The following is a 21,803-nucleotide window of genomic DNA, read 5'->3' as shown; positions in this document are numbered from 1 at the left end:
CTTTCAACAGCTATGTGAAATTATTACGTCATTAACATGTAAACAAGCTGTCTTCAGCATTCTTTACTACCCCTCAGACCGAGAAAAAAAAAAAAAAGCAAAAAAAAGCTAGGATAACTGTTAGCATGCCTCAGTTAAAGTTTTAATCAAAAATGGCCAGCTTGCGACACCGGCAAAATTAATTTCTGAGGTTTATTTACCAGTGAACTTCATTTTAAGTACTGACATTTGCTCAAAACAGGAAGAAAAATTCAGTTTTCCACTTATGGTGGAATTTAAAACAAAAAGCATAATAAGAAGTGAATATCTCTGGGACAAGGTCATTCTCTGTTCAGGAACTCAATTTTGGAATGCTAGGTTTTGCAAGGAAAAAAGAAGGGGGGGGAATTCAATGCTATAAGAAAGCAAATGTAAATAAACATTTTCTACAAAACATTTTAGCTTTTCACACGTCTTCAGAACAGGAAACCAAAATCATTGTATTTCTTGACTATCAACACCTTCCCATTTTTCATTTTGAGATTGTTTTCTGTCCTATGACAACATTTCTGCTTTTGATAACATATTCTTACAAAATCATCTCGATGAGTCATTGCTATTACCTGCATCTTAGGGCATCAATCTAGATGGGCTGTGTAACACACAGCACTAGAAAGAAGAAACTCTATTATTTCCAAAAACATTTATTCTTACCTCCCATAATCTAATGTGGAAAATGTTTAGGTAAAAAGAACAAAAGCCGGTAATGGAATATGAAACACCAGACACATGCACCTTTCATTATTTATCACTGGCATGCAATACCTGTGATCAGTGCAAGTACAGTGATAAGATGCACCTCTTATCTGTATAATAACAAGCTTAAATACTCAAGATATAAAAGTAATATTTGCAAATACGCAAACTCTAATAACTTGTTTCATTGAAGGTAATTGCAACCAAGATATATGTGCTTACTTCCTCTTTAGGAAAAAAACAGATACTCTGGTACTTTCCTTGCTGGCAGTACACTGAACCTTTCAGAATTTCTTGATAGGAGAGATTAAAGCACTTCTTCAGATCTATAATTGAGCAGACTTACTAAAAATTCTGTCTGATACACAACCTTCAAAGTTAGCACCTCTAACAACACAATCAGATAACAACTGTTCTAACCAATCTGTTCTTTAGTTGTTTTGGATAATCTAGAATTAAAAGTCTCTCTCAAGTCCCTTACCTACTAAAGAGAATGAGCAGAATTTCACTCAGGAACAAAGATATGGATAAAAATAGCCCTCAAGGAAAGTCCAGTGGAAGTCAGATCCCTGATTTCTACCGAAGTAGAAGATAGGCACAAGCAAAAAAACACATAATTTTATCAGGCAAAAAGCACAAAATGCTCAAATTAAAATAAAATCGACTAAGAAGAATTCTTTATTAAGGAAAGATAATATAAAGTTTTTGGGAAAAAATAAAGGAGTATATGAGAGAGACTGTATAAACATCAGTATGTATGTCCAAGACAATTTGTGCTTCTATTAATCACAATTCTAAAACGATAAAAAGACCATCTTTTGGAGTGAAAACAGCCATCACTGTCACATGCTCCATTATGGAAAGGATTTATGTAGTTTCCTCTTAGTAATGTAACCAAGGTTTGAAGAGAAAAAAATCTACATATTTTACTGTTCAAAGCCCTCTCATGGCAACTACCAGACACTGCAGTGCTAATTCCCCTTTAAGAATTGTCAGACGTATTGGAAGAAACAGTGGTAAGGGGGGTTGCTTCAAAATTGTTTAGAATATTTAAAAGCTGAAAGTTAAATAAGACAAGGGATATTCGCTCTAATGCAGAACTTAAATCAGAAATCAGATTCCTGTGTTCTAATGCTGGTGAGTTTCTACTCAAATCACTTGTTGAATATTGCAAAAACTATAAACACGTGCTATACACAGCAAATCCCAACTTCTTACCTCAAATACAGGTTTACATTTGAGGCAAAACTTGGACTACAAGCCAGTTTTAACACTGCTAAGCTAAATTTGTATGCTTCTTATGACCTTTGGTTATTTTAAATTAAGGTCCTCTTCAGGAAAGTTCTAGGTATATTCTTTTATGTTTCCAAAAAGTAAAACAAACCCTTGTTAGTTTGTTTGTTTGTTTGTTTATTTATTTCAAATGGATAAAAAACCATGGATACCCAAGGCACTGCAACATCCATTTTTACTTGTTTTGCTTAGACCGTGACTATATTTTCACCACTGATTCCATTAGTGTATAAGCACTTGTATCTGCAGGGTAAAATGTGCTCTATAAAAGCAAATTCTATTTTGTATTCCACCAGTCTAGAAGTTGCTTGTATCTATTACTTGATACATAAACATAAGATCACATACTATCATACTACCCTCCTCCCACCCTCTTACTTACCTGCAGAAATAGCTTATGAATCTGTTCAAAAAGACACCTGAGATGTTGATTGACATGATACACTACTGAGGCGTGGTGAGACTTCACTAATGACCAGAGTACTTCATTCTTGGCCAAGTATTTCTGTCAGGATTTTTATTTCCTTTAAAGTGGAACTGGAGTTCTACACAATTTACAAAGCCCTTTTAAAATGTGCAATAGTTCCATTTGCCAACTGGCATGTCTTCAAGTGAATCTTGGTTTAGCAATTACACATACTCATAGGAAGAAACACTCAAGAGTTTAACAAAAAGAAATCTATTGGGAGAGCAAAGAGTAAGTCACGTTCTAGTCTAGAACTAGATTGTGTCATACTAGCATCCACTAAACAGACATCTTTCATTTTGGGTTTGATACTTAACAGTGAAGGAATCAACGGGAAGACTGTATGTTTGTTGCAATGCTATGTGGCACAGCAAACAATAGCAAATGATTACTGTAATTTCTATATTTTTTCTGTGAATTTTAAGTAGTATGATGCAAACATCCAAATGTGAATATTGGCCACAACTAGAGAGGAAAAGTAATAAATCTAGTAAAATGTACTGCAAAAGTAGGGTCTTCACTTCTTTTTCCTCTACAGTTCTCCAACACAACACTTATCAAACTGCATCGGTTTATAACAAAACAGTGGGTGCTTGTATAGTCCTGTGTCTTTAACTACTATGCTGAAGAGACATGCAACCACGGTTCAACAAAATTATGGATACTATTTATCCTTCTCTAAATTCTTCCTTGTAGTCTTCATTCAAACCCTTAAAATGACCCTACTGATTCTTAACTCTGCAAGAGAGGAAGAAATATTTTGAAGAGAATTCCTAATCATACAGGAAAATGTGTTTCTTTTGTCATATTGAACAAGAGGAGGGTCTACAGGTTCCACAAGAGCATTGGGTAGGCCCTGGAGAGCTGAAAAAATATGTTTAAGAAGTATACCAGAAAAAAATGTGTATGAAAAAAGAGTTAGGGACATGTCCTACAGTTCGGACACACGGGAGCATTGGTTTTACTACAAAAAAACTATCTCAAGCCAGACTGCAGACCAAACTCCCAAAATCATTACTTTAGGTAACACCATACCATAAGTACCAATGCACACTAACACTTCCCATTATAAAGAACTTGCAAGCTGTGCAAATACCTTGCAGAGATCTCACATAGCATAATTCTCTGCACAAGACACCCAGCTGCAGACCCTCTCAAGTTTCTTTTCAACCACTTTCTGATGCCCATTTTAAAACACACCATCTGCAAAAGTGATAGATAGAATATAGAAAAGCTGAATAGATTTCACGCCTTTTTTTTCCGATACTTAATGGTTTCAACATTTGTTGTTTTGGAAGCTCGGTCTTTAATGCATGCAATGTTTTATGCCTATAAAGAACAGTTGTGTGAACTGAGGAAAGAACAATGGAAAAAATGAATCACTGCCTGCGATCTTCTTGATCTAGGCCCAATTTCCTTACATTTCAATCATATTAAATTCCATTCCTGGCAGTTTAAAACATCTATTAAGTCAAGACAAGTCCCATTAGACAGGACAGATACTGGATTCTCCTGACTGTCTGACTCTTGTTGAAATGTACCTGTAATTGACTGTATGATAAGTACTGTTAAAAGCAGGGCATACTCTGTTTGGAAGAAAATGTTTTATAAACAATAAATAAATATATCTCTCTAATTCAGTCATTCTCTGAACTTCCAGCTCAGATGTCTTTAGTTTTATTCCATAATGTACGGAAAAAACATTACTGAAAACACTCTGTCAGGACCCCATGAGCAAAGAGCGGATTTTTTCCACATGGAATAAGCATTGCTATCATTTTCCATATGGCTTTGCTGTGTATTTTTGATTCTAAATATGAAAACATTGTAAACAAAAACAAAAAAAATTCAAAAATTCAAAAATTATTGAATTCTATTAGAGACAAAACCTGGACACAAATGAACCACTACAAGGCAAACAGGCTTGGACTTAAAATGTTGTTCCAAGATTTCAAGTGCTATACAAAGCAGCTGATAAACTCAAAATATGCCACTTCATTTTAATCAAAACTTGAGATTGGGTTTTTGCATTTGAATTTCTTTTGGGGGGGAGGTGGTTTTCAGTTGCTTGCTTGCTTTGTTTTTCTACGTAGTGTTCAAAGAAAATGAATTTGCCATTTTGACAGCCCTGATGTGTAAAGCCTGGACAAACAAGCAATTTTAAGCACTGAAAGGTGACTTCCCACTGCCAACCAAACAATATTATCTATTTTCCTGAAACCCTGCCAAGCATCTGTATTTCAAAAAGGTTCCACTTCATTCCAAGTTTAGAAACAAAGAAAACAGTTTTATAATCCATTATTTGTATTCTCCTAATAATTTATAAACTAGATCATATGCTAATACATACAGAATCTTAGCCTGTAATTTGGCAACCTAGACTGTATCATCACATATTAAGCTTTTTTATTAACAGATCTCTGCTTCATGGGAGTAATGTGCCAGTGAAATATTTCAGGGAAGAAACTGCAAAAATTACACATTACATAAAAGTAGGAGAAAGAAAGAGTTTTGTCTTCAAAGTGCTTGCTGTCTGGTAGTTTGTGCCTCCTGCAACAGGTGGCAATTTATAGACTGAGCAGACAGCTACCTATATAGATCAAGACATATGAATATGACATACAACATTCTCTCAGTAAGGATTCAATTCTGATAGATATTCAGTGACCTCATGCCTATTAAGATGCCTCCAACTTCACTTCACTCCTCTGCTTTCACAACATTGTTCCTGCTTTGATAGGAGTATCCTCCATTTCCTCTGATACTTCTTCAGAGCTGTTTTAGTCATACGTAAGACAGCCATAAGACAGCTCTTCAGTAGTTACAAAATATATTGAGGAAAGACAGAGGGCAGATGTGTCTGCATTCAGATTGTTAGACACTGTATCAAAGTATTACTAAAAGAATATTCAAACAAACTTACCAGTAGAGAAAACAAGAACAGTGTTATCCCAAAGACCATATCTTTTCAGAGCATCAGTAAGATTTCCCACAGCTTCATCCATAAGAGTCACCATTCCCGCATAATGGCGCCTCTTCTCATCTTTAATGGAGGAATAGGGTTTCATGTATTCTTCAGGGACCTCAAGAGGTTCATGGACAGACTGAAAAGCAAGGTAGAGAAAGAGGGGCTGGGGTGGAAAGGACAGAAAATAAGTTAGTTGAACATAAAGTACTAAACAAAAAAGTTACTGTATGAAAAGCAGTCCTGATTAACTAACAGCTACAGAAATTTATTCAACTTCCCACTTTAGTATCTGGTAAAATTATGGACAAGATTACTCTGGGAGTTGCTGGAAAGCACTTGAAAAAAAAAATGCAGCCATTGGTCATAGCCAAAACAAATTTACAAGGGGAAAGTTCTGTTTAACTAACTTCATTTCCTTTTATGAAAAGATTACCCATCTAGGTGAACAATCGAAACCAGTAGACATGGTCTTTCTGGATTTCAGCAAAGCTTTCAACAGTTTCTCTCAGTATCCTTCTGGACAAAATATTCAGCATACGACTAGACAAGAATATAATACAACGGAAAGCAATTAGCTGATGAACCGGGCTCAAAATGTTGTAGTAAGTGGGGCTATATCAGGCTGGTGACCAGTCACTAGTAGGGTTCCTCAGGGTTACATTTTAGAGCCAGGGTTACATTTTAGAGAATTTTACATTTTCTCTTCAGTGTTTTCAAAAATGACCTGAACACAGGACTCAAATGCATACTAAGTAAGTTTGCAGATAGGTTAGGCAGAACTTTTGACTCCCATGAGGGTGGAGAGGTCTTGCACTGAGATCTTGACAAATTAGAGGGCTGGGCAATCCCCAGCCACATGAAGTTTAACAAGAGCAAGTGCTGGATGCTGCACCTGGGAAGGTGCAGCCCTGGCTATTTGCACAATCTAGGGGATAAGAGGCTGGTGAACAGCCCGGCAGAAAGGAATCTGGGGGTTCTGGCTGACAGCAACTTCAACATGAGCCAGCAGTGTGCCCTGGCAGCCAGGAGGGCCAACCTTACCTTTGGGTACATCAGGGATGGCATTGCTAGCCAGTCGAGGGAAGGGATTGTCCTGCTCTTCTCCGTGCTGGTGCAGCCTCACCTCAAGTGCTATGTGCAGTTTTGGGCACCACAGTATAAAAAGGACACAAAACTATTAGAGAGTGTCCAAAGGAGGGCTACAAAGGTGGTGAAAGGTCTAGAGGGCATGGTGTATGAGGAGCAGCTGAGGTCCCTTGGTTTGCTCAGCCCAGAGCAGAGCAGGCTGAGGGGAGGCCTCATGGCGGCCTGCAGCTCCCTCACGAGGGGAGCGGAGGGGCAGGCGCTGAGCTCTGCTCTCTGGGGACAGCGACAGGACCCGAGGGAACGGCATGGAGCTGGGACAGGGGAGGGTCAGGCTGGGGGTTAGGGAAAGGTTCTGCACCCGGAGGGTGGTCGGGCACTGGGACAGGCTCCCCAGGACAGTCCGTGGTCATGGCACTGAGACTGCTGGAGTTCAAGAAGTGTTTGGACAACACTCTCAGACATATGGTTTGATTTTTGGGTGGTCCTGTGTGAAGCCAGGAGTTGGACTGGATGATCCTTGTGGGTCTCTTCCAATTCAGGACATTCTACAATTCTATGACTGCCTCTTCTAATCCCTAAGCACAAACTAATAAAACTTTGATAAATGACTTGGGAAAACAGCAAGTGTATCTTTTCTTCATAATACAGCTAAAGGTTTTTTGTTGTTGTTTTTTAATGAAAATTCTCCTGCTAAGCTTTTCACTGCCCTTTTAGGTGAGCAAGTTACACGCTAAATCATTTCTATAAATTCATTACTTCTATTGTTAAAAATCAAATGGAGAAGGGTAGTAGGCCAGGGTTATGCAGCCAAAACTCATCCTGACAGGGAGACAAGGCAAGTTTTATCAGTGCTACTTTTCACATTTAGCTCTGTGTACTCTGCTGAAAAGCCCACATTTACAGCCCAAACATAGGTCTCTGCATTAATACGTCATTAACATTTTTATAAACATTCTTCAGTGTTAAAATTCTCAAATAAAGTAAGAGCTGCTGACTCTACCTTCTCAGTTTTATGATTGGCTATAAGATCTATAGCTCTTTCTGTAAATAAATTAGTGGAATACAGGTTTTTAAATCCAGTTGCAACTTCTTCTCCATCTCGGAAGTCCAGAGCACAGCGTGTTACATTCTTTGCTTTGATGAGCACGCAGTGATCATGAGAATAATAATCCTCACTCCCCAGAAGATAGCCTAGAACAGGAAAAGATGACAAGTAAACAGATCAACACAACATCATAGAAACAGAAGCACTTTTTTTGGGGGGGAGGCATTTTGAGCTGAGACACCCATCCAACACTTGATAATCAATAGTGACATCACTTGATAGGACTAAGTATCTCAACATTTAACACACAGACTTTTTATCGCCACTACAAATAGTAATTTCAAAGCACACGAAACAGTTTGAAAGCAGTGTAATGACACTATATAGGGATAACTTTATATCAAAGGCCTTAGTATTAAACTAATACACTGATAGCAAAGGAATGACCTATTCCTGTACTATTATAATTTTTATCTGGTTTGATTTTGTATACTTGCTTTTTCCACATAAGACTTTTCTCTCTGTTAGAAAGCTTGGAATTTGTTTTGTTAGGAATTGCTTGCGTGTGTGTCTGTTTTTTTTAACATTTATGAAAATGCATCCAAGTATGAAGTATTTCGGTTTTTTTTAACTGTAAAGTAATTTCTGATCCTCTGCTGACCCCAACTGGTGAAAAGAAGATACTACTATTTAAAGACACCCAAAAGAAACAGACTATGTATAAATTCTAGACGTATAAATTTTCTCCTATCAAGGGCTACCCTGTTAAGCATTGAGTGCTGTTGTTTTTTATTGATCAGAAACAAAACTCTTCGAAATCAATTGAATCTCAGTAATTATTACATCTAAAATTAAATTTCAGATTTATCTTCTAGTACCCTGAAAAAAAAAAATCAACCAAATCTGGAAAAAAAAATCTGAAGTTCTGCAAAATCAAATTAAAACTGAGACCAACAATTCAAAATTGAGGAACTTTACTTGAACTTTTATACAGCAACTTCACGTATTATTACTCAAAAAAAAAAAAAAAAAGCTTGCTAAAAATCAAATGAATGTCCCTAACTGCAATCAACTCCTACTGGAACTATATGAACATAATAGGATATTAAACTACCACATCCATTGAAAAATAATTTCCTTGGTGTCATGCTGGGCACCCAATGACTATGCCTAGAGCCAGCCTTAGTCCTGGTATTAAAAGCCTGCTCTTTCGCAGGAGCATAAGCCTATATAGACATCTATGCCATCAAGAATAAGACAAGCTCCTGTGAAGGGATGGAAGCAGACAACCAACAGGGGAAGAGGCATATAGATTCAAACAGTGGTCCATCATGTTATGATCCGTATTTACTACCTTAATTCAGTTGTAAAACCATATCCCAAGCTCTCTGAAGAGTCAAAAGAGACAATCTAAGGGAATAGTTCTTTCCACCTAGAATTTGAATCACCAGTATCTATAAGGGAACATAGCACAAACAGGCTCTTTATTTAGGTACCTAACATTACACAAGAGGAGTGTGGGCCTCAGCAAGCATAGCTGAAGTTTCTGTATCTCAGTTTCCCTATTGTAGAACTGGGCAGCATTACTGTCAACAGCTTACAGAGTTATTTTGAAGACAATCTGTTTTGAAACCCTCCATTCAATGAAAGTATCTTAAAACAAACCAAGTCGAAGTTAACAACTTTGTATTCAGTATCAAATGGTATGAGGTGTATTACTGATAACCTGATTCACATAATGGGGAAATAAATATTATAATATAATTATATTAAAATAAATATTACAGTGGGGAATTAAATATTATTGTGGGCAAATATTCTCATTCACATGGGATACTTGCACAAAACTATTAAACATCCAATCAATACTTGGACAGGAGCTTTTGTGAGAGGAAAAATATGTGATATGTAGTTGCAAGTTGCTTTGTAATACATACACACAGACAATCTAATTCTGGCATTATCTGTTTTTTTTTTTCAATCTAAGTGCTTGATTTCACAGCTTGTGCGTTCCTATAACACCTACATCTTGTACGCTGTTTTTATAAAGGCTCTCACACCACCTTCCTTGCCAGAAGAAGTGGAAAACCACTGATATTCTATTTACAAAGCATGAAGACACTATGGTGCGACGTTTATTTCTTTCTCTTTTAAATATATCAGCTTATTAGCAGTTTAATATTATTTGCAGAGCATGCGAGGTCTACTATCTGATCTAAAAAGTAGTTTAGAGACACTTTTAAAACGAAACTAATCACTATACCTTAAATCTTCTAACCATCACAGAATGAAATTAAATGCAGATCTTTAAAGAGAAATACTTTCTCTGGAGGCACTCAATAATTACAGTATTTCCTTCAATAAATCATAAGGCTTGGGCATGCATTTAAGGCACTAACTGATTTTTAACAGTTATGCATTGGAAATATGCATGCTCCAAAACTACTTATGCACTCACAGTATATCTGCTCTTCTTGGAAGAATCAAGCAGTTTTCTCATCATTTTTAACACTACATTGCCCATGTTAAATTTAACCATTACCAAAGTAAGTATCAAATCCTCTGCGTGTTGGAAGGCATTCTTTCCTGTACATCCCTAAATGCCACTTCCCCACCATGTGAGTAACGTATCCTGCATCTTTAAGCAGCTCTGGTAGGAGTTTCTCATCTAGTGGTAGACAGCTGGGCTGGCACGGCCAGATTATTTGGTGTTGTAAACCTGTATGGATCTAGTGGGGAAAAGAAAGGAAGAGGTATTAGTTTCAATGCAGTAACACATAAGCAGGTCCAAAAAGAAACAATATTACACAGCAGGGTAGCATTAGGTTCAGGGCCTGCTGGTTTCACTGAAGTAGCACCACCGAAGTTCAGAAAGCCAAAGATGGAGGTCAGGGCTATATGGAGGAAGACCATGAAATAGTACTGCCAGTGTTAACAAGAGGATCTTCCCAGGCATAATTCAAGCGCAATATAAATAAATAAATACATAAATAATCAAGCCTTTTGTATTTTCATCTGAAAGCCTAACATGTAACAACTACCATTACAGTCTTCCTGAATGCAAAAATTTAAATAGAATGCAGATGGACAAAAATGTGCAATACAGTTACAGCTACAGAGCTTTTGCCTTTATCAGAGAACAATTACTGGAGGAAAAGGTGGCAAAGGCTAGGAAAGCTATTTTTGCAGTACTGCTCCAAATGGGTATTACATAAACATAGGTATGCATTTATTTACATCCTCAAAGTGAGTGTTGAGCACTTTTACAAATAAAATAAAAGAAAAATTGGATATTGGAAATAAGGGAAGTTTTAGACACTGACTAGATCTGATCTCTGACTGTTTCACCCAGGTTTCTAATCTTAACAAGTGGTGAACTTTGTATGTCTTCACAAAAGTATGACTGGTAATAACAGTCTGAGTCGTATATTTTGCTTGATGCAAGAAACCTCTTCAGTTACTATGTACTACAAGCTGACTTTTGTCAACTCCCATATCTCCTACTAAAAAAACCACCACAGACAAACAAAAAAAAGTCCCACCACCCTAAACCTAGGAGGGAAAACACACACATACCAGTTTAAACATCTTGTTTGTTTACTAAGTATTTCTAGTAATCTGCCTCTGTCGAAGCACACAATCTCCAACACCTCCCTAGACAGCAAGACATCAGATTCCATAATGCCACTAAGCACTTCAGTGTAGCAAGCTAAATGACGAATTTGAAATCATCATGGTAGCAACCATTTGAACTCACTTTTAAACCAAGTAAGCCCTGACTTAAAGTGCATGGATAAGTAGACTAGACTAGTAGACTAGTACACAGTGGTGGGTGTACTAGTTGCTAATTTTCTTTGAAAATGGAGCTGGATTTTTTTTTTTTAATGCAGCATTAGAAAAGTATTATTAATATAGTGAAAGATACAAGCTAGGAAAGCATTGCAATTTCTTCCACAGTCACTAGGGAGGAAAAAAAAAAAAAAAAAGGAAAATAGTAAAACAAATCTACAACTTTCAAAAACCAACAGCTTTGCTCTTTTTTCCTCATTGACTGTAGGATGACTATCAGAATTCCAGCTCCAGATGTAGGATACATTCTTAAATCTTTGAGTAATTCTTCATCATGTTCACCATATCATTGTATAAAACAAAACCCCACACACTTGTTACATAGTTTTTTCCTGAACAGAATGTCTGCTCAATTTTATAGAAAATTTTCTTCAATTTTCTAATATTATTTTACTCATTTTTACTAAGGTCAACATGACATTGAATTATCAAGTCAGATGCATATAATGAACTTAAATCAAGACTGAACCATGAGCATTTCTAATTTCCACTCTAAGATCAGATGCTGCGAAGTCCAGTTGACACTGACCTATTTCTAGACAAGCAAGTTAACAGTATGAGCTGCATTCTAGAATAGGTCAATATAAAGAAATAGTGTAAGTAATTTAAAAAAAAAAAAAAAGTACTGGTAGAAAAATTACATCCTTCTATTCCTTATTGGCTCTTCAAGTTTGGGAACAGAGCAAAAGGTAAGTCCCCCCTAGACCAATCGCTCTGCTACACCAAGAGGTAGCACCCACTAACATGTAACTTCATTCTGAGCACTTTCTTTGATAAATACAGTTGCAGAACGTTTTGAGAGAAAGGGGAAGTTTCTGGCACACATTTAGTTCTTTGCGAGTTCCTCCATTTTTTTCCCCCTTTTTGCCAAAGCTGCAATGAAAGTGAAAGGAAAAAAAAAAAAAAGTATAGCAAAATTATGAAGTTCAATTCTTAAACCTGTGGGAGGAAAAAAAAAAAAAGGGGGGGTGGTGGGTGGGGTGGGGAATCATGCGCATGAGGAGGAAGCTGGGTAGCCAGGCTGAGGATCAGCCTGTGGGCACTGTCATGGGAGCGTGGGGCACCATGTGAAGGAAGATGTACAGGTGAAGGATGCATTTAAACACTGCACGGGAAAAATAAATAGCACAAACTGAGCACGCAGTGCTGCCTCTGGCTGGATCTTGCGTGTGCCCACCCAGCTCAGAAGCACCTAAGAGAAGGGGACCGCGCCAGGGCTGTTTGTCCCGGCGCCCTGCCGCGCCTTTTAACCCGGCACCTTGCACTACCCCGCCCCTGTATTTCCCAGCTCGCAGCCCGCAGCTCAGCGGGACGCGGACGGGTTTATCTCCACAGAGCGGGGCACAGCCCGTCCCTACCTGGTAGCGGCCGCTGAGCAGCTGGCTGCGGGAGGGCGTGCAGAGCGGCTGCGTGTAGTACCGCTCCAGCCGCACGCCGCCCGCACCCAGCGCGTCCAGCCGCGGCGTCCGGATGGCCGAGCCGTGCCAGCCCACGTCGCCCCAGCCCAGGTCGTCGGCCAGCACCAGCACCAGGTGCGGGGCCGAAGGCCGAGCCGCCGCCGCCAGGCGCAGGGCGCACCACAGCAGGCAGAGCCGCGGCGGGACGCCCGCCCGCCCCGCCATCCCCCCGCCGGCCGCCGGAGCAGGAACTGGGCCGCCGAGGGAGCCGCGGCGCCGCCCCGGGGCCGGGCTGAGGCGAGGGGAGCGCCGCGGCCTGGCGCAGGCCCGCCCCCGGCCTCCCTCCCTGCCTCGTGTGCGGGCCTGAGGGAGAAGTCGTGGTGGGGTGCCCGCTGCCGGCAAGTGCCGAGTAGCCTTAGGTTGGTTCGTTTGTCAGGGGAGGTTAAAAAACAGGGTGTGCGCTTGTGGTCTGTGTCAGCTGAGTAACCATCTCAGCGATGTTGCCTTCCGATTTCATCTTCCTGTAATTCCCACGATAAACATCCGTTTTAAACCGTGGAGGCTTTCCCAGGTGGAACCATGGGTCTGCCTGCAAGCCCGCATTGCAGCGTTCGCTAGGAGAGTACGGGGTGTATGCTGGTGCAAAGAACGGGACCGTTACTTCTCCCTGCCTACGTGAGGCTGTTGCAGCTCGTCCAGTGCTACCCACAGAGGTTATGCAGTGCTTTAAACAAGGTGCGGCAGCCGCCAACGCAGCCATGGCCTCGCTGCTTGCCAAACGGTGCCACAGACCTGGAAAGACAAGCTGCCACCGTCACTGGAGAGGCAGCTGAGGTGTGTGAGATGGCAAATATTCCTGTAGGAGAAAGTGCATGGCCTCTGCCACCGTTAGCTACTACCCTCCTTCCCCTGCCCACTCCTTCTGCAAAGCCATGAGTGACACAGTGCTATTTTCTCCTAATTTTGGTCATGTGGTTGAGAAGTCTAGATCCACCTCCGGCTGTAAAATGTTGTTTATGACTGTTAGAGTGTAGGAAGGAAGTGAAGAAACCAAGAGGCAGAAAGAACAGCTATGTCAACAGGGCTGTTTCTTCAAACCTTGTAATGTTCTAAAGCAACACTGTAGACAACTGCTAACCTACTTAAAAGTCTTGGTGTAAAAGCTAAGACTCTGGATGGACAGAACTGTCAGCTCTGATCAATTTTGTTCATCCATGGAATACATAAATATTTCAGTGTCCAGTTAAAAATCAAATAAACGCATTTTTGATACTTAGCTGGAATGGTACATACAAGTCATCCCAACTTCACAGAGCAATTTGGTAACAGGTGAAAGAAAAATACACACCAAAAATACTATTTATCAGTGAAAAAAAAAAAAAGTATCAAGTACTGTTGCTTATTTTCTTTCTGATTGACTGGTCTCTGTAGAAAGTAGGTTCTTGCTCCTCTGAATTAAATATAGTGGATAAGCCTATGAAGTTACCAGATATTCTATAAACCCCAAAGGATTCCCTGCTGGTTTGAAAACAGTAACAAAGATGACTGATGACACTTTTTTTTTTTTCTACAGTAATTAGTAACACATTCATTCATATTCCCTTGAGGAGTCAGTTTAACCTTAAATTTTCATCTCTGAAGCAGTATCGATTATTAGTGGTCCTGATACCTTTCTAAACAGATATTACTTGCTCTCTACCCCACTTCCAGGTCTTTCTCCAGACCTGGTCTTTCTCCAGGTCTTTCTCCGGGCAGAAGAAATGGGTTGTGCCACAGAGGCATTTCCAAATCAAATGACAGAAAGAGATTGGAACTGAAACTGCATACACAGGAGAGGAAAATCCATAATGAAAAGAAAGCAGGAAAGCAGATGAGGAAAGCGTTGATAAGAAGGTGTATCTGGCAGGTAATGCAAAGTGCCAAGGAAATCCAGGCAAAAAGGAATTTTTTATGATGTAAAAGAAATAGAAAGAAAACAGAATTTAGAGGGAAGCGATGCATTAAAAGAAAAATCTAATTTCATTGTTAATTTTTTCTCTCATAAAGAACAATGAAGAATGAATGGGTACTATTAAGTCAAGTTACCACTGGTTCCCTTATACCAAGATCTCTAAGTTCTTTTTCTTTACATACAAACAATTATTATTGCTGTCTTTTTGTAATTTTATTATGCATATTATACCTTGTTTATTTTCTCCCTGAGTCAATTTCTGGGACTGAGCACTGATGTGTTTAAGGTTCTGGGAGGGGACTGTTCCTGCATGCTTTTGTTCACCCCAGTTTTAGGAGTTGGATGAAAATTAATAAAATTAAACAAATAAGATAACCAAATTTCTTTCTTTATTGCTAAGGAGGCAAGTGAGCCCCTAGTTAAAATAGGACACTGCTACAAGAAGTAACAAGATTTTCCTAACATCTTTTTTCCCTGAAGAAAATTCCAAGGTTACTGACAAGCTGATATGTGACTATGAGTTATATTTTCTTTGTTGAGATGTGATTCATACTGTTCATAAGGCTGGAATATTCTGACTTACCTTGTTTTTAGTTCAGATCCCATCACTATTCACAGTCGTCTCACAGAATTGTATATTTTGCTAACTTCCATGTCCTCATTCTAAGTAAAACTCCATTCAAATTTTAGCAAATTCTCATGGAAACAACTCTTGTTCATTCAGAGCAATTACTTTTAAAATCTGCAGCGCTGGTAAAAATAGAAATGTTGGATGCACATTTTGCTATAAAATTCATAATAACTTATTTACATCATATGTTTTAAAATGTAAGATGGTGTTCAAGCGCAGCTGAACTCATATCCCCTTATAGAGGGGTGTCAAAAATTTTTGCTGTCTGTCCTGCTCAACCAGAATGGGCTAACCTGATTGCCTGAGCTGCCAGAGTTAAAACATTATGTCAGACCATCTAAAACATACACAGCAGATACTGCAGCAGTCACAGTCTGGATATTGCTGCTGTCTTCTTTTTTCTTCTATTTTTCTTATTACTATTTGAGGGATATAGATTCCCAAACAGAAAATATTTTATATCAGAGTATCCTCTTGAATCAAAAGAATAAACCATGAAAATGGCTGGTGTTCAGTCCCCTCTGTTTCAGTCAACCTTTTCTGAACTTGGGTTTGAAAAATTTCAATTTTGAGTTCTATGATTAATGCAATCATTAAAGTGACAGAATGATGGCCTCCATGTTGCTTTATCATTCCACACAGAATATGAACATGGCACAATGTGGAAACCTGGACCAAAGGTTCAAGTGATAGCAGTAACATTTACTCTTGGGTACTCTGAGGCTGGGAGGAGAATAAAGGACAATGACATAGAACGTGTCTGAGAAACCTGCATTCTGAGATGTCCTAATCTGTCCACGCACAGAAATTTGAGTATTTCACAAGATTTCCTAGATGATCAACTGTCATTTTTTCACCTCATTACAAACTTCTCTGTTAATGTGGGTGACTTGAGAGACTCAAAAGATATCTCTGCCAGCCTTTCCACCTGACTGGCTGGAAGTCCTCTTAACACATGGATGTACTACTTAAACAGTCTTGTCTTATTCACTTTCCCTTGCTGTATGTCGACATCAGAAGTTTATGCAACACCATATCACGACATCCAATGAAAGGAAGCAGTAACAGGAAAACACAAAAGCCATCGAGCACCCTCATCCATGTCTTCATTTTTTTTTTCTTTTTTTTTTCTTCATTTTTTGACTATGAAAGATTGACTTTTATGTGTGGTGGTCTCCATGGGCATGATTTGTAAAGCTTATTCCCCTTACAATTTAGCCGTGCTGCGATGTGCTGCAGTGATGAACTATCCTAATAAATAACTAGTAAGCTGGTTTGGGTATCAGACTGTAAAAAAGCAGCAGGGTAAACTAGGAAGCACAGTCAGAGATATAGCTGTGTTACAATAGCTGCAATGCTTTTAATACTTAACCATGTCTGCTTAAAACTGGTTAAATTATCTCTACTCCTGAATGCACTGTTAACTAGAAAGCACAGCCATTTTTAAGAGAGAAAAGAGTGCATCAATCTCTCAGATAATCCTTTTGTGAAGAACATGGAGTTGTTTTGGCCTTACAAGTTGGCAGCAGTAAAGGAACTTTTTGTGTTGCCTTGTCCCAGAAACAGCAGTCCACAGTTTTTGTCTGCTTCCCTAAAACTTGCAGCTAACTGAACCTTAACTGGCTAGGGCTCAAGCTGGGTGAGACCCAGGTGACAAAAGCTGTCATTGAGCAGCCCACAAGGGAATCAGTGTTTGGGCCTCCTCTCTAGATCCTTTATTCTCATAGTTACATAACTGATTCTAACTTCATGTCTGGGTTGTGGAAGGCATAACTTAAACAGTGTTTTGGCATAGCAAAACTAATTAGGAACATCTATGTGAGAACCTGTGTTCTGATAGCTGTTATCGTACACTCCCAGGTATCAAGTCTAGTGAATTTGCATATTCTTGGGAAATAGAGAAATTCAAAGTTATGTTCCTAAGAATTGCTCTCCTACACCATATTCTAAGTAAAATAGTATCACATTGTGCTGTATTTTAGGATCCTTAAATGATCACAGATACATAGTAACCAAATGCCTCATTAAGAATAATATCACCTTTAGAAAAAGTAACACCTCTGATTGGTTCAGCAAAGAAGAATTAAACCACTTAGGAAAGCAAAACAGAGAATAATTTCTGAATGGGATTTTCACTCAAGATAGTACTACAAGCAAACCTGCCAAATCTTGTGTTTGATTTTGACCTTCTTTGTAAAAGAGAATCAGAGCAGCACAATGTAATGTTAGCTTGCACTAAGACTTTAGCTAGAGTCAGTGTTCATTATTCAAACTGTGTTTCTCCTGATATATTCTATTTATACTTCTTTTCTAAAGATTTAGATGCACAACTTATTTGGAAAAAACAGTACATTTTGCACATTGTTTCTATTCTTATAAAAACTTTTCTAAAAAGTTTAATCTATAGCATAAAGGTGAGTGTTACTCTTTGTAAGTCAGAAATTGTTGTATTGTGATTCAAAAGAATTGTTGAACATATTATGGAATTCAGAAGTGTGTTTTAATATTCCAGTGTGTTTCCATTGTTTAGTTTATTCCAATCATGCTTTTATGGGCTATCAAGTATTTAACACTGAAAAAAGCTCCTCTGCTGTGGATTTAATTGAATTTTTCCATTGTTAATATTTTTGTCTGAAAACATATGGTTTTAACTACTGTTCCATCTATAATTAACAGGAAAAGGAGGAACAGAAGTTCTTCAGTGTCACTGTTAAGTCTTCAGATTTAGACCAGTAAATCCATGAGACAGTACTTTAAATTCTTTTCAAACACTGAGCAATAACATCTTTTGTGTTGTAGAATATTACATGTAATCTACCAGCTAATCTGTATAAAATAATGAAGAACAGACTTCTTGCAGCTGTTTCATTAGAAAGCACTAGATTTTGATCTGCAAGGATTTCCACTAGGACGATATACTGAGAAAATAAAATAGCAGTTCAGTTTGCCTTTAATATTGCCTTTATTATTTTTTAATGATGTATTGGATATATTTCAATTCTTTAGGGAGCATTTGCTATTGGCCAATACCAAGAACAGCTTTCTCCCCTACATTGATTTAGATCTGCCAGTCTGTGAGCAAGCTGAATCAAGGATCTTAACTCACTCCCAGCCACTTCTTGCTCACAAGTGTTACTGAGAAGGGTCAGCATATACTGGTTCATTAACTGTGCTCAAATCTCTGATGTGAACAACCCATACAAGGAAGCAAGGGGGCAACACAATCAAATTTCTCACTCATGAATGGAAATGAGGATCTTGTGTTCAGCAATTAATGAACCTGAGTAATTTGATTCTCTTAATTTCATGCATATAAATGGAACTATCTCCTACTGCAAAATTTCCTGTATCCTCATCTGTGTTTATATTTTGGGACTTTCACCCTTTCTCTGAAGGCGCATTCTTGTTGGTTCAGTCAGCACCAGTGGCTCTTGTATAACAGTTGCTGAGTAATTTTTCCCTAAAAGTTCAACTTCCAATTTCTGTCCAACTTTGCTGAGTTCTATGGGAACATATGCAAAAGCGAGACTTCGCTGGGCACTGTAACTGAAACTTCCAGATGTGGTGTTGCCAATAACCTGGAAGGAAAAAATAAAAAAAAAAAAAAGAAAGAAAAAAAATGTTTAATGCTTATTTTTGACATGCGTGAACTTTTTTTTTTATCTTTGTTTTTGTTTTTAAAAAAGCTATACACCTCAGATACTAATTTTGGATTATACACAACACATATCAAGTAAGTTTCAAGTGCATCATGCAGTTCATGACGTTCTCAGTGGGTGGCTTCAACTTAAACTGGACAGGTTTTGCTCCCTGAAAAAACAGTCTATTCCTATTGTATTCAGTTAAGTTTTAACTGAGAACAAAACCTGTACATATATACATATACACACAAAATGTCATATATATACATAAATTATATACAGTAATTTAACTACTAATAAGTGTTTCAACATGTAGTATGAGCTGAAGTGCAGAGGCCTAAACTTCACTGCATTTTTGTTTTGTTGTTCTTCTAAGCAAATTACAGAAGTTGTTAGGACAATGGTGAACTTGCAAGGTGACTTAATGGATGACATAATACTTTAGTCTAACTCCAGTTTCTACACTGGTATTCCACATTTTCACTACAGAAATTTACTGTTAGTCTTTGCTTCCTGCTTGACATTTGGAAAATGGTATCATACCTTCAAAGTGTTTTGTGCCAGTAAAAGAAAAATACTATATTCACACTTGAAACACAAAGTTAGATTCTGTTCATGGGGAATTAACTTTAGTTTCTTGTAACATGATCATACTCCTTACCTTGCCATTATGCCACACACTTTCATTTCCCTCTGGATCAACATCATCTGTTTGCAGGGTGAGATATACCAGTCGTCGTTTGAGCCCCTTTTCTTTAATCTGCTTCAGTGTTTGCTTCCCTATAAAGTCTGCTGGCTGAAAAAATAGCAGATAATAATGATATTTAGGTTAGTCAGGTTACTCAAAAAGGTTAGAGAGAAAATTATTTGTTTGTGCTCATTTGTCTTCCTAGTATTTAAGTATTCTGTATGAAATGCAGGTTAAATAAAAGTTTTGATGTATCTTGTATCTTGATACTTTATACTGATATATTTATTGTATCTTGGTAATTTTATTCAGTATATTAGTTTTTCTAGAGCTTAGTCTTTTCAATATTCATAACTTCAAATGCAGTAGGAACACATATGTAGCAAGATGCGTGCCCAGTTAAAGTTGTGAGCCAGAAGACTTACAAAGAGTTTCATTTCAGTTTCTATTAAAAAAATGGGATTCCAGTACCAATATCCTATAGCCTTGGCTTCCTTCTGTGGACATTCATCCTTTTCAATGCTATGAGCAACCACAGCAGTAACTTGGTACTAGTTTGCTTTGGTGTCTCAATGTCAGGGTGCAGAGCTGGCAGCTTTCTCCATGTTCTTGTTTTAAGCTATGTTTTTTTTCCCCATAGGCACCGTTTTATGGGATAATAAAGAACATTAGGTACAGAATAATACTGTCATTTGGAGTTCCCTTTTCCATCTTGCCTAACAAGATACAAGTACATTTCTAGCAGCAGACTGCATAAATGTGTGACAAGTACTGGGGTTGCCATCTGTAAAGCTCGGAATCCTGAAGGATATATATGACAGTATTCATTGCATATGATGATGTGGAGCTGGCTTGAGCTAGCCTGATTCCACAGCCAGGATCGCAGATATGAGCTTGTTTTGCCTACCAGTAGCTGTGAAACTGACTTGCCTCACACTGCTATCTCCTAGGTCTTAGATGTAACTGAACTTCCTTACTTGGTTGGCTGGGAGCAAATTAGAAAAACAAGCTATAGAAAGAAAGGTTGTTAGAAAATTGGTGGTCCTGGACAGAATGCTTCAAGAGCCAAAAGAAAGCCCCTTTCAATGATGCTGACAGTTCAGACAGAGGATGAAACAGTAATTAGACTGGATCTGTGCAGGAAATATGAGGAATAGTGTGTTACAAATTCTGCCTTTTTTTTTTCTCATTATTTTTTAATTTAAAGGCATAGATCAGACACAACAAAAGATTTGCATTTTACTAATTTGTCAGATCCACATCATCCTGGCCTGTGGGCAAGAAAAATAATAGCAGTTACGAGTTCATCTAGTTTTACAGCCTTTGCTGAGAAGATGAGTAATAGTGAAAGCTATTTTAAGGCACATGGTCCTAGGTCAGTGTGACAGTTCTTGTACATCTGAAGCAGGATTTTTAGTCATTTGATGAGTGCTTAAGAGAAGGAAGTGAAATATTGTTGAAGATAAAATGCAATTTCTGGTAATGTTCTTTAACTTCTGCAGAGAATTATACAAACTAGATCCATCCTAGCACTATATTTGAAATACATCTATAGTTAGTGCTCTGCTTATGGAGAGAAATTCAAAATAAATAGTTCTAAAGTGCTGTACTCTGGGAATTTGTCATTGTCACTCCTTATGCGTCAGCACTGAATCATTATTTTGCAGTAATAACAGAACTACAAGTACAACGTATTGTACTTGGAATACAGTATTACACAGTTAGAACATGTTCTTATTACTATACAGAATCACAAAATCATCTAGGTTGGAAGAGACCTCCAAGATCACTGAGTCCAACCTCTGACCTAACACTAACAAGTGCTCCACTAAACCATATCACTCAGGGCTACATCTAAATGTCTTTTAAAGACCTCCACGGGTGGTGACTGAATCACTTCCCTATTCCCTGGCAGTCTATTCCAATGCCTAACAACCCTTTCAGTAAAGAAGTTCTTCCTAATATCCAACCTAAGCCTCCCCTGGCGCAACTTTAGCCCATTCCCCCTCGTCCTGTCACCAGGCACATGGGAGAATAGACCAACCCCCACCTC

General features: G+C 38.4%; 2 protein-coding genes and 1 long non-coding RNA gene across 11 annotated transcripts in view; 1 reads left to right on the top strand and 2 right to left on the bottom strand.

Annotated features, from left to right (window-relative positions):
* ARSB (arylsulfatase B) overlaps nucleotides 1–13,120 on the bottom strand; it is a 64,690-nt gene extending 51,570 nt beyond the window's left edge. Inside the window, exons 1-4 of the mRNA XM_080573124.1 lie at nucleotides 12,801–13,120; nucleotides 10,136–10,322; nucleotides 7,549–7,739; nucleotides 5,418–5,625 (exon numbers count right to left, since the gene is read on the bottom strand). Of these exons, the coding sequence (XP_080429250.1) occupies nucleotides 5,418–5,625; nucleotides 7,549–7,739; nucleotides 10,136–10,322; nucleotides 12,801–13,064 (850 nt within the window). The 5' untranslated portion in view covers nucleotides 13,065–13,120. The remainder of the gene's footprint in view (nucleotides 1–5,417; nucleotides 5,626–7,548; nucleotides 7,740–10,135; nucleotides 10,323–12,800) is intronic.
* Nucleotides 13,108–18,213, top strand: LOC308185256. Its single transcript, XR_013943222.1, has 3 exons — nucleotides 13,108–13,258; nucleotides 14,550–14,745; nucleotides 16,064–18,213. It is a non-coding gene; the product is annotated as an uncharacterized lncRNA (long non-coding RNA).
* Nucleotides 18,214–18,364: 151 nt separating this feature from the next.
* DMGDH (dimethylglycine dehydrogenase) overlaps nucleotides 18,365–21,803 on the bottom strand; it is an 88,562-nt gene continuing 85,123 nt past the window's right edge. For all 9 annotated transcript variants that reach the window (XM_080573097.1, XM_080573098.1, XM_080573100.1 and 6 more), the window contains 2 exons: nucleotides 19,724–19,858; nucleotides 18,365–18,999 (listed from right to left, as the gene is read on the bottom strand). In XM_080573097.1, the coding sequence (XP_080429223.1) occupies nucleotides 18,784–18,999; nucleotides 19,724–19,858 (351 nt within the window). In that variant the 3' untranslated portion in view covers nucleotides 18,365–18,783. The remainder of the gene's footprint in view (nucleotides 19,000–19,723; nucleotides 19,859–21,803) is intronic.

The sequence above is a fragment of the Anser brachyrhynchus genome, assembly GCF_964034855.1.
Source record: "Anser brachyrhynchus genome assembly, chromosome: Z".
NCBI classification, from domain to species: domain Eukaryota; kingdom Metazoa; phylum Chordata; class Aves; order Anseriformes; family Anatidae; genus Anser; species Anser brachyrhynchus.
Note: the sequence above shows the minus strand (reverse complement) of the source record. Positions and strands in the feature narration are given on the sequence as shown.